A 13,354-nucleotide genomic window follows, 5' to 3' on the forward strand; every position below is an offset into this window, starting at 1 on the left:
AGAGTTGCATTTTGAGATGAGTAGCAGGGCGATGCCACCTGATGGTCCACATTCTGACACACAGCAGCCCACTGGGCTGTTGTTACTCATGGTTGAAAATTCTCTTCCCTCGTACAAGAAGAAATTAGTTAGGAAGGAAGTTTTATGTAAAAGAAAGGAGAAAGAGAGTTATACAATCTCCGTTTTTTATTTCTTCCTCACGTGGTGGAGTTCTGTGGCAACATTCGCAGAAACACTAGGACCTACTTCAGTTTTTCTCATTTGTGATGGTGGGAGAGGTGCCCTCAGGAAGAGCTGCGGGGACTCCAGGCTGGGTGGGCTGAAGTTCTGGTGGTTGTCCCCAGTGTGGTGGAAGGGCCAGCCGCAGCTCTGATAGGCTGGGGCTCATGCCATCTGAGCTGTTAAATATTTTGGGTGTGGCTGGGCATATTCTGAAAATAATATTCACTATCGCACAATAGTTTTATACATGGAGACTATAAAAGGGGATTTCTCTTGTAATTGAAACTACAGGAGGTGAAGTTCAGTGAAATGCTTTGGCTGGTGAGATGGAGTAATGCAAAAGACAGAATGGAAGGGAAGAAACCACCGGGGACCGACCATTCCAGACGTTGGGACAGTGGTAGTAAGAACTTTGCACTTATCAGAAGGGCACATGGATGGAATAAGGTAGAGAAACACTCAACTACATAAAACAGAGATGATTCTTGTTGGGCACCAGCTGGGGTAACTCATGGAGAAAACCTGTTATGCTAACGTCTTCTGTGTATGCTGGTTGTGGGGATGGGGTGCATCCTCAGACATGGAGACTGAAATCCCTGTACCACTGGAGCTGCAAATGGTGCTCTTGAGTCTGGGGGCTCCTGAGTGGCCTCCCGGTACGCCCTTGTTCGGTCTTGTCATTCTGTGCCTTCAGGCTTCCAGGCTGTGAGAGGGCTTTCTGAAGCAGAGGGCCACAGAGGACAGTGTGTAATGGTCAAGAGCTGGGCTTCAGTGTCAGGCAGACCTAGGTTTGGTCCCTTGCTGTCACTGACCGGTCATACAAATTCAGGCAAGTGACTTCATCTCTCCAGCCCCCAGTGTCCTCTTTGATGGGCAATATTAGATCGTGCAAGACAGGAACCTCCTTCAGAGGAGAGGTGAGGATTACATGACATGATGAGGGAGTGCTCAGGAAGTGGTAGCCGGGACTGCTCATCTACCGGGGCGAGAGAGAGAGATTCTGGAGGTTCCACTTCATGCATGTAGGAGGAGACAGAGATGTCATGAAGGTTCAGGAACTCCTTAAGGTTAGGAACCTGAAAAGGGTGATGATCAGGAATAATGAGCATAAGGAAACTATAAGGCTTCTGTATCTTTGAACTGTCCCCAGTCCTCCATGAGCCTCTAGTTCTAATGAAGAAGAAAATCTTGCTCCTCGTTTTCAGGAGTGTCAAAGGTAGCTGGAAGGGTGTGTCCTAGGCCTCTTCAAACTTAGGAGAAGAAAAAACTACCAGGAAACTGAGTAGACAGAAAAACAAAATGGCTGGTAGCCCGGGGTCTGCAGGAAGGAAGAAAAAAGTAGCTGACAGTCAGCCGAGGCTCCAAGTGTGGCCCTGGGGATTTGATCAGCCTGCAGTACTTCCTGACACAGTGGCTCCTGGAAGCCAGTTTACCCAACAACACTCCCTGCGTGAGCTCAGTCCAAGTTCAGAACTTTCTACAAATAAACATTTGTTGGACGAGCACATCACTGAATGGGCGGGGTAGCTTAGCTGACAGTTGCTGTTAGCTAGCTGATCTCGAGACGGCCAAGGGTACCACGTGTGCCTTAACCCATCATCACTGAGAGCAGCAGAACTGGGCAGATGAAGGGTTTTTGCCTGCCTCACATCCCTTCTTCCAGCGCCAGAACCTATCTTTCCCTTTTGGAGAACTACCCCACTCTTAACGCTTGGCCCTTGGTTTGGGTTCTATCCTTTAAGACTCCGTTCTGGTAGGACATGACCTCTGGTTAGTTCTCAAATCCCAATGCCAGGAGTGGGCATGTGACACAGGCTGGCCCATCAGAACCAAATCACTTTGTTCAAAGAGAGGCACATGGTACCATCCAAGCCAATGAGCTGCAACTCCCGATACCTGGAGCCATTGGGACACGGGTGTTCTCTTCTTGGGAGGCTTTACACTTGTATGCCTGCAACTGTTGAAATTTGCCTTCCCTTTAGGAAAGTCTGAGTTAGGATGAGGCGGAGACAAGAATAAAGTGGGGACAAGGGAGGGAGAAATAGATGCCTGATGACAGGTATTTGAACACCTGCCTCTGGTTAAGCATGCTCCATCCCTGGACTTTACCATTGCCTGGGCTAATCGATTCCCTTTTTTGCTTACGTTGGTTTGAGGTGGCCTTTCTTCACCTAAATATGGCAGGAAACTGAGGGGCACCCTCTGTTTTCTCTTCACCAGGGGAGTAGAAAAGCAACAGGGTCCTTTTCCTTGTGACCTGGATCATAGATCTCCCACCACTTTTTAAAGGGTTAATCTTTTCGTGCTCTCTTTTGGTTTTCCCAACTCACCTGTTAACTCAAGTTCTTGCAGCTAGTCTGAAATGAATTTCACATTTGTGAAATAAGGGGAAACAGAAGTTGGTGAGAAAGAGAAAATATTTTATAATGAGATAGGATTTTTTGCCAACATTAACCAGTGTAGCCACTGCCAAGTCTGGATCAGGGCCTTGAGTGGGCTTGGATCAGGCTCCGAGGAGGGACGGTTGCCCTTTTCTTGACTGTACTTGACAAAGAGTAGGAAAGGGAATAAAAGAGCAATTGAAAAGGTGGAAAATAAAAAAAATGCATCTGGACAATGGATACGAGTATTCTGATATTTTTCAAGCTCTCAGGGTGTGGGCTTGGGGTTTAGTAAGTATGAAATATGTCTTGCTCCACGTCTGTGTCTCTGGTAACAGGAAATGTATCTCTTAACTGAACCTGAGAGGCAAGTATAAACTGCCTGTAGGTTCACATGGCTTGGCAAATATTCCTTTCTAACCCACGGGTCAGATGAAATGTGATTCTTTCTTGTTCCTCGTTCTCCCTTCCGTCTCATATCCAAAACGGTCTCCACCGTGTCGGACTTAGGGCAAGTCCCCAGCTTGCTTCAGGGTTCTCACTTGTAAACGGAGCCGTTTGCATTAGACCAGGGGTTCCAGCTTTAAACAAAACAGACTCGAGCGTCAGGGCCCTCGGTCCAGACAGGGCTTGCGCAGCACGCAGCCCCGCAGGGGGCTCCGGACGGACGTCCCGGAAGCCCTGGGACTCTGAGGTGTTCGGCATGCCCGCCCCCCTTCCCGCAGATGTTTGCCACGGCCGTTCCCGCTCCACACGTGACGCCTCTCTCAGCCTAGGAGCCGCCTCTCGTGAAGCTCTTTCAGTTCCCCTGCGCCCCGCCGGCGTTAGCTGGCACGCCGCGCACGCGCTGGGTCGTGTTTGCAAACTGACCTCGATGTGGGGGTTTGTCTTCGGGTGGAGTCAGTATATCCTCGTGTTTCTTTTGGGAAGCGCCTCAAGAGTTACTTCAGAAACTGAATGTAATGGAAAGAACGGCAGGAAGTGCGGAGAGAAGCTTCGTTCATAGCCTGCGGGAATCTGGATGTTTGCCCCCGTGGCGAGTGGCCTGGCTGCCAGAAGCGGCCTTGCTGCTCCAGAGCGCCCCCCGCCGGGCGGAGCAGGGCCAGCACGCCGGAGGGCCCCGCAGGCGTGCTTTGTCTAGACCTTTTCTCCCCAGTGCGCATGCCGGCCAGGCCGTGGTGGATGGAAGGTCACGGAAGTTGTCCTTGCGAGCGGGGTGCCGGCCTCACCTTTCAGCATCACTGCGCCAGTTCCCGGAGTGGGAGATGAAGTTGCTGTTGGAAGCATCACCAGGAGGAAAAGACTGGGCCAGCCACTTGCACCCCCACCCGCCTTAGTCATTTCCTCACCACTGAGAGGAGACTTCTGCTTTTCTGACTAGAGCTTACCACTCTCCTCCTCACTCTGGGGATCCGGATGAATTTGATGGGGCTTAAAACATACTTCATGTGGTGCAATTTCAGTCAGGTCTGGCCTTGTCCAGTGTGGGGCCTAACCTAGGACTGTCCCTGAGGCTCAGGTAGACATTAATGTGTGAGCACCATCTAGTGGTAGTGAAGAATAGTGTGTGTGATGAATGAATATGAGAAAGCTTTCCTATGGGTGGATAGTGAGATAAATAGTATTCAGGGATCTTTGATGTCCCAAAACAATTCTACTGAGAATATGATTTTAAGCAAAATTATAACAAACATACTAGATTATAGGTATATGGTAATTATGCTAAACATAAACATAATTTTAGTTTTATCTTAATGATTCTAAAAACAGATGAGTGTCATCATAATGAACACTAGTTATTATTATAGAGTGCCATAAATGTAACAGCTTGGAAAAAAAATCTATAAAAAAATTTTTATCTCATCTAAGTTTCTATTTTTAAAAAATGTGTACATCCAGAAATAATATACCATGTAACCATTAAAAGAAAGAGGCTTATGTAAAGATCTGGTTAAGAGGGGCACCTGGCTGGCTCAGCCGGTTAAGCATACGACTCTTGCTTTCAGCTCAGGTCCTGATCTCATGGGTCCTGGGGTTGACAGCCCCCATGTCGGGCTCTTTGCTCAGCGAGGAGTCTGCTTGGATATTCTCTTCTGCCCCTTCCCCCACTTGCACTCTTCTTGCTTGCTTGCGCGCTCTCTCTCTTTCTCAAATAAATAAATAAATCTTACAAAAAAAAGAACGGGCTAAGAGATATTAAAAGAAAGAAGGTGTCGAATGGTATCACTGGAATGCTGTATTTCACATGGGAAACAGAAAAAATATATATGTATGGAAATACATATATACATACATGTATACTATATATACTATATACATGTATACATATATGTGTATATATATATATACTATATACATATATATTTTTATGTGTATATATATGATTTACAATATAGCGATACATACTTGTTTTGTCATCCTGGAAGGATACCTAATAAACTAATCTTTGTGGTGGTCTCTGGGGAGAGGAACCAAGGGACTGGGGAAAGGAATTAAAAGAAAACACACACACACATTTAATTTGTTGATGCTGTGTTTCTTTTATGCCCTTTGCATTCTGGCAAGTAATATGTTACATATCCAAATAAAGAAAAAATTTAAATATTAAGTCTTTAATAGTACTTATCAATAAATAGTAGCCATCATTATGATTATTGGTAGTAGCATTATTAGCAATAGTCATAATATTGACATTTTTCACTTCCTTCTAGAAAAGATGTGTGCAGAAAATAAATCTGGTTCTTTGAGCTCTCTGGTTATTTGCATCCTGGAGAAGTGGGAGTTGAAGGTACTTTCCAAGCTAATTAATTCAATTGCCTGGAGCTCAGTGCCAAGTCTAAGGAAAGAGTTCTCAGTGATAAGATTCTTAATACCAGCCTATAAATGATCATCATCATTTACAAGAGAAATTTGGAGAAAGAATATAACTGATTCAGTGGGAACTCATTGCTGAAAAATAATTCAAGTTGCCAGAAGCTCTTCTGAAATATTGAATCTTAGAATCTTTGTGTTGTAAAAGGCCTCGAAGATACTGCAGTCCTTTACTTAGTGTTTTCTTGGCCACGGAACTCTTTCTTCCAATGAAATCTTACTCTATATTTCTGTTTGTAACCCATAGACTTGGCAAGAAGGGAAGCCACACAGTTGTGTGTAAGTTTGAATCCAATGTACATAGGAGGTATAACTTATGCTGCATCATACGGAGTTTTCCAACAAACACACTGACATGTGTACACCTAATAATTATCGTTAAAATAATCATCTCGGGAGGCAGTTCATTTATTCCAATGGCATATCATTGGTCTTTAAATTTTGGGGACTATCAGTTTTCACTGGTGAGGTGAAAGTCACATTACATTATTTTGGGTGACACTCCTTTGGAGCTAAAAACTCCATTAAGCAGCTTAGCCAACTTTCTTAGTTGTCAGATTTATCAGAGATTGTCTATTTCTAAAAATTAAATCTCCCCAGATGAGAAGACAATGTTAACTGTTCCTCTAAACCCAAGAGATGCTTCACTTTTGATGGAGTTTAAGATGCAAGGAAAGGGATAAATGAGCAAACAATTGCAAATAATTTTCACTTAGAAAATGTTCCTCGTGTGAGGTTTTAAAATAGTGGAGTGGGTAAGTCTGGAATGGGTGGAGGGGATGCCAGCGAGAAAGTCTTTAAAAAGGGGAATCCTGCTCCTTCAGGATGGTTTTGGTATAATGTGTAGGATTGTAGAGAGACAGACTTGGTTCCTATGGCAACAGAAGATGCAAAAATTAAAAGGCCAATATATCCTTTCTTGTCTTCATAAAATATTCAACAATTTGCCAAGGTTACAGGCAGATCTCAAGTTAAACCTAGCGTGTAGTCATAGTACTAATCATGGTACTCTTTGAATTAATATTTGTTCATTTAGTTTAGGTGAGATGGGGAAATAAGTTTGGTAAATGTAATTTAAATAATTTGAATTATTTTACATAAGCAACATACATCCATATTGATTTTAGATCTGTGAACAGCTGTTGAGGGGTTAAGAGTGTGGGCTCTGAACTCCCCCTCTCAGGTTCAAATCCTATCTTGACCTTGGGCAAAGAACTTGACATTTCCTGTGCCTTCATCTACTGCTCTGTAAAGTGGGGATAATAAAACCTGCACTCTCTTAAAGGCTGTGGTGAAGAATGTAAAGGAAAATGTTCTGCTTATAGTGGTGCTTGCGAAGAAGAGATCACAACTGACGGTGTCTTTCTCACAGCTGACGGTTTCGGTGTTTTTCTCACAGCTGGCTCTGACCGGCTGGAGCTGATAAAGGACCAGGACCTTGTATTGACCCCGAGACCCCAGACTCAGTGGTCTTAACTGAAGACTTTCCTAAGTAATGAGCAGTATGGTTTGTTTCAGCCAACTGTTTTTAAACCCCGTGGACTCCTTCTGTCCTCTCCAGAGTAGTGGATTTCAATCCTTAGTTAGCAGTAACCACATGAACACCTCCCTACCCCCAGGACTTTAAAAACTGATTTTTCCCTCTCAGTGAACTTTTACTTACACAGTGAGTTTTTTTCAGTAGCCTGTTCTCCTTTGTCTCGCAAATCACTAGACTTTGTTTTTATTTTTATCTATTCATCCATCCATCTATCCATCTCTTCTCCACTTATTTATTACTTCTGATGGTCTTCTTTTTAAAAATTTTTTTAAAGATTTTATTTTTAAGTAATCTCTCATCTCTACACCCAATGTGGGGCTTTAACTTACAACCCCAAAATCGAGTCGCATGCTCGGGGCCCCTGGGTGGCTCTCTCAGTTGAGTGTCCAACGCTTGATTTCAGCTCAGGTCGTGATCTCAGGGTCATGGGATCCACCCTCGGCAGGGAGTCCACTTGAGACTCTGTATCTCTCCCTCTCCCTCTGCCCCTCCCTGCTCAGGTGTGGGTGCGTGCAAGCACGTGCGCACATGCTCTCTCTCTCAAATACATAAACAAATCTTAAAAAAAAAAGAGTCACATGCTTACTGAGCCAGTCAGGTGCCCCTTACCTTTGATGGTCTTTGTTTTACTTGTTGACAGGCACAAATAAATTAGTGTATATAAAGCACTGATATGTGACAACTATTATTATCTTATTCACTCACTGGTATTTTGTGTATAATAACAACATGTCACTGAGATATTTTAATTATATCTCTGTAAAAGTATACATGAATAATAATACATAGACTTTAGATGATAGAATGTTTCTAACTCAAATTTGTAAGTATGGGGTGCTTGGGGGGCTTAACCTATTAAGCATACAATTGATTTCAGCTCAGGTCATGATCCCAGGTTGGGATCGAGCCCTGTGTCGGGCTCCACACTGGGCATGGAGCCTGCTTAAGATTCTCTCTCTCCCTCTCCCTCCCCCTGTTGCTAGCCCCCCAACCCTGTGCATGCACACAGACACCCTTGTGTGCTCTCTCCCTCTAAAAAAGAAATTGAGAGTATGATGTGGTATTCAGGAGCAGGAACAGGAACCTCCTTTAGCATCCAGAGGAATGGCTAGTAAGATTTTGAGCCTGACCAGTGGGGATGAGGCTGAAACATTCAGGTCTAAGTTCAGGGTCAAACACTGACATTCAAAAGATTTGTCATTCTGATTCTTTCTAACTTATGGACCTTTGAAAATTATAACTCTGAACTCTTTAAGGAAACAGGGTTAAAAGGTAGTTTGTTGGTATATGAGCATCTGCCAAAAAATCCGTTTCAAAGCTCAGCATCGGTGCGCACGCACACTCCAGAGCCTTGGCCTTTTGCTGTAGACTCCCTGCACAGCACACAAGGACATGCCTTTGTTACCAGGGAAATGACTTCCTCAGAGCAAAGAGATGTTGAGGACGCTTCTCAGTAAGCGATACAGAACAAGGCCCTGTTGTTTCTTAGACCCGCTGTTCTGGGTAGCCTGAAGCTCTGTGTCCTCCCCGCCCACCCGGCCCATCCCTGCTACAGTGGTAGCAGCCAATGCGGCTTCCTTGGTGAAGTCCAGCCCATAGCTGACAGTCCGCCTTCCCTTCCTACTTGCTTGGGCAATTGTGGCAGGTGTTTGAAACGACCCGTGAAGAAAGCTCTTTAGCAACTTTGCATCAGTCTCCGAGTGCTGCAGAAACTTCAGACGCAGATGTGGACGGGGTCACCGAGGCCGGGACTCTGGATGCCATTGCTGCCTCTGCAGGGCAGGTGTAGGACCGTTGGGAGACTGTACGGCAAAGACGACAGTAGGGACCCTCAGAGCCAGCAGTCCAGGTCCCCACAAGCTGGGAACCAGCTTTGCTTCACATGGGAGTTCTTCCTCTTTTAATTGTCCTTTTAGTTGAAATTAATTAATTACTTCTTTGGAATCTGTACTTCCTGACAGTTGCCCAACTGACTGCAGCTGCAACTCCTTTCCCCAGATCAACACTGAAGAAAGTACAGAAGCAAGAAAGAAGCATAGATTTTAAAAATTACGAACAAACCACCCACCTCCGTGGTGCTTCTCTGTAAAGGAGGTGCAAATGGGAATAGGGGCCATGGTTCTAGTGCTTGGGTGCATCACCTCCCTTTCCTTAAACTCTTTTCCTGATGTGCAGTATCAGAGGGTAGCTGATTCCCCCTTTCAATATAAGCTCAAAGGTCAGAAAGTACCCTAATTTGGAAAGTCCCCCAATACATACTATGCAAGCAAAAATATTAGAATGAACAGAAGGAGGATATAAAATGAGCTTGATATAAATATCCTGAAGAAAATGAGAATATATTAGCAATTTGAAACAAGCATAGGAGATCATGAGAAGAATTAAGTGAAAATATTAAGTATTAAAATAGTTGAAATAAAGACCACGATATATAACATAAATAGTAGGATAAATATAGTTGAAGAATGAATTAGATAAGGTTAAGGGAACTTTCCCAGAAGGGAGCAAGCAAGGAGAAAGAGACAATAGTATGAAAAGAAAGCTAAGATATAAGGAGGAAAGAAGTAAAGATGCTAACATCCAGATCACAGGAGTCCCAGAGAAAGAGAAAACTAAAAACCAAATACAGGAAATATTTGGGAGAAATGATGGAGGTACATTTCCTAGAATTAAAGAACTTGAAAAGTTCTCGATTGACTAGACTTGTGGCGTACCACACAGAGAGATAAAGAAAAACCCATACCTAGACAAATTTTAGAGCAATTAAAAGTTTCATGAACAAAAGAAAAGTCTAAAAGCTGCTAGAGAGAAAGAAACCATCTTATAAAGGAGCAAGGCTCAGATGAAAGCTGACTTCTCACAGCAGGACTGGATGTAGTTAAGAAATGGAGTAACCCACTTGCAACTTAGACTCTTGTATTCCAGGCACATTCAAATGGGAGGGGATTCTCCAAAAGAAGGAGGAGGTTCAGATCCTGGAGGAGGAGAGTGAATGACAAATGTGCACTATGGTAGCTTTGGCAAGTTTCTTTAGCTCTCTGAGCATCATTTCTCTGAGAAAGACAATGGCCCTTCAATGTCATCCATCCATCCATCCATATATCCATCCATCCATCCATCCATCCACCCATCCATCCATATATCCATCTATCCATCCATCCATCCATCCATCCACCCATCCATCCATCCATCCATCCACCCATCCATCCATCCATATATCCATCCATCCATCCATCCATCCATCCATCCATCCATCCATCCACCCATCCATCCATCTATCCAGCAGCAAACATTTATTGAGAGCTATTCTAGTTATCTATTATTTCATGATGAACTACCCCAAAGCTTAGTGACCGAATCAACCATTTTATTATGTCTCATGATTTTGTGAGTTGGGAATTTAGGCAGGGCTTAGCTAAGTGATTATTCTTCTCTATGTGGAGTCAACTGGGGTCCTTTGGGACAGGCAGATGGTGGCTGATCTGACCTGCATGGTTCAAAATGGCTCCATGTATTTGTCTGATGTTTTGGCAGGGGCGGCTGGAAGGCTAGGCTCAGTTGGGCTCATCTCCCTCTCCATGTGATCCCCACATGGACTCTCCAGTAGGGTAGCTGGATTTTGTGTGTGAAAGCTCATGGCTTGAGGATACCAAGTTCCCTTTAAGACTAGGCTTGGAGCTGGCAGAATGTCACTTCCACTATATTCAGGTATTCAAAGCAGTCCCAGGCCAGCCCAGATTCAAAAGAAGGAGAAATACACTGCCTCTCTTAGTGGGAGGTGTCAAAGACTTTGCAGCCACCTTTCAGCAAACTATGGGCCAGGCATACACAGGCCACACAAAAATAAACAATACATGGCTCTGTCTTCAAGAAGCTCATAGTCACGTAAGGTCACGTGGCAGACAGACAAATGAAAGCAGTAAATGAGATCAATGCAAAGATTCATTGTAAACTGCAAAACACCTCTACTATGAAGATTTGCTCTAAAACTAGAATATAACAAACTCTTCTGATGCTCTCAAATATCTGTTACCGTTTTTTGACTGGTTTGCCAGGAATCAGGAACTTAGCGAAGCCTTTTCCTGGCATAACCTTCTCCAGTTCTCAAACCAGCTCTATGACTGTAACTTCTACACAATGCTTCTTGCTTAATTACACAACATCTTGGGATCTTGTCTTATATCCGCACCCATCACTCTCCTGCCTGTCAATGCCATTTACTGGATGCTTCTCAAGATGCCCAAAGAGGCCCCTGGCTATTCAAGAAGAGATTTTCAATTCAGAGTGACACATCCAGCTCATCCTTCAAGGCTCTGATTCCTTCCTCCCACAATTTTTATTTTAATCTGCTGTCCTCTCCTGAGCCATGAGGCAACAAATTCTCAGGCTCCAAGGCTGACAGAGTGACAACATATTTAAAGATGCTTATGTTTTATAAGCAAAATTTATTAAGTTCCTACCGTGTATAAAGAACTGGACAACCAACCACTTGGAGCAAATACATTTTCTGTTGCAGAGACCGGCCACCCAGACAAGATTGTAAAACTGTACATTTGTTTTTCCTGGTTGGCAAGGTAACATACATAGGTAAAAACAGGCAAAATTAAAATGTAGAAAATTTGAAGAGTAAAAACAAACAAACAAAAAAAAGAAATTAGTCATAATCTCATCATCCAAAAAACATTACTGTTAGCATTTTATTTCCTTCTGGTTTTTCATTTATTTGTTTTTAGTTTTTTGTGTTTTTTTTTTTAAAGATTTTCTTTATTTATTTGACAGGGAGAGAGACAGCGAGAGAGGGAACACAAGCAGGGGGAGTGAGAGAGGGAGAAGCAGGCTTCCCGCCGAGCCAGGAGCCCGATGCGGGGCTCTATCCCAGGACCCTGGGACCATGACCTGAGCCGATGGCAGACGTTTAACCAACTGAGCCACCCAGGCGCCCCTGTTTTTAGTTTTGTTAATAAAAGTAAAAGACTTCATTCTTTAGAACAGTTTTAGGTTTATAGAAACATTGAACCAATATCACAAATACTTCCCATATATACTCCTTCCCTGCACACAGCTTGTCCTGTTGTTCATATCCTGCATGAGGTGCACAGCTGTTATAATTAATGAACCAATATTGAAACACTATTATTAACTGAAATCCCTTCTTCACATTAAGGTTTATCTTTGCGTTATACAGTTCTGTGGGGTTTGACAAATGCACAAGATCGTGCATCCATTACTGTATCATACTGGTCAGCTTCCTCGTTTATCTTTGTACTATCGGACGCCGCCATGAGATAGTTCCGCAGGCAGCTTTTCTCTCTGCTTTTCCCTTAGAGCCTGACACAACCCCCCCCTTTACCTTATGGCACTTCTTTGTGTGTTGATAAACTCTCATCAACGTTAGAGAATACACCAGCCTCTACTTCACCATTCCCCTCAAGGTAGACATTCATGCTGCTGACGGTTTTGCACATATCATAAGGTATTTTAAAATCAGCTCATGGAAATAGCTTTCCAGGATTTAGGTAACATTTAGAAAAGAAAAAAACAAAATCAATTGAGAAAGAAACACGTTGTGTGGCGTCTCCCAACACCTCCTAGACAAAAGGCTTTTGTCTGGAGGCTTGAGGCCTGTGCTACCGGGACTGCCCGTGTCCCTTGCCGTGCACTGGTGGGGGAGGTTGGGCCTTCCCAGGAGGCCAGGAGAGAGAGAGACTAGCTGGGGCTTAGCGCCTGCTTCCACAGGGAGGCCCTGGGCTCCGGCATCCCCTCCCTTCTCACTTCCGTCTCTCCAGCTCTCCTCAGAGCCTTTATCTGTAAACCTGGCACTATTTTCGTTTGCTCTTAGGACTGGTTGGCTCAATGGGGGAGGACAGCACTGCTGTTGGTAGAAGTGACCTTGGGCCGCACAGGACGGCTTTGACGACCATGTCACTCGGGTTAGCCGGGCAGGTCAGACTGCCTCACAGAAACCTGGAACTATATATGTAGCTCTGTCCCGAAGTTTTTGCCACAGGGCAAAAGACCGCACAGATAGTATCTCTTTACCATCCCTCAGACAAGCGCATGTCAGAATTGATAAAATACTTGTTTTCCTGTGGAACCGATAACCATACATGCACTGTATCTGCAGAACCCTGGAGTCTACCAGCACTTTCTCACACACAGGGTTGCGTTACCTGACAACAGTTTAGCCTGGATGTCATTACTGCCACTTTAGAGCGAGAAGCTTTGGCCTATGTGAAGTCGTCAGAGACGACGCTGCCAAAGGCCGCCCTTCCAGTCAGGCGTACAGCTTCCCCGTGGTATGTGGCAGAACAGGAAGCTGAGTGCAGTGTTTTCCTCATCC

General features: G+C 44.2%; 1 protein-coding gene across 2 annotated transcripts in view; it reads left to right on the top strand.

The window, feature by feature from the left end:
* The window catches only part of RHOBTB3 (Rho related BTB domain containing 3), a 123,231-nt gene that overhangs the window by 102,899 nt on the left and 6,978 nt on the right, over positions 1 to 13,354 (top strand). Inside the window, exon 11 of one of the 2 annotated variants that reach the window (XM_064596399.1) lies at positions 514 to 3,630. The exons of the other annotated variant lie outside the window; for it this stretch is intronic. Coding sequence (XP_064452469.1) covers positions 514 to 693 — 180 coding nt within the window. The 3' untranslated portion in view covers positions 694 to 3,630. Of the gene's footprint in view, positions 1 to 513; positions 3,631 to 13,354 lie in introns of those variants that run through there. 2 annotated transcript variants of the gene reach the window in all.

The sequence above is a fragment of the Mirounga angustirostris genome, unplaced genomic scaffold (genome assembly GCF_029215605.1).
Source record: "Mirounga angustirostris isolate CCGP_5_RB_7025 unplaced genomic scaffold, mMirAng1.0.hap1 SCAF_7, whole genome shotgun sequence".
Classification (NCBI taxonomy): domain Eukaryota; kingdom Metazoa; phylum Chordata; class Mammalia; order Carnivora; family Phocidae; genus Mirounga; species Mirounga angustirostris.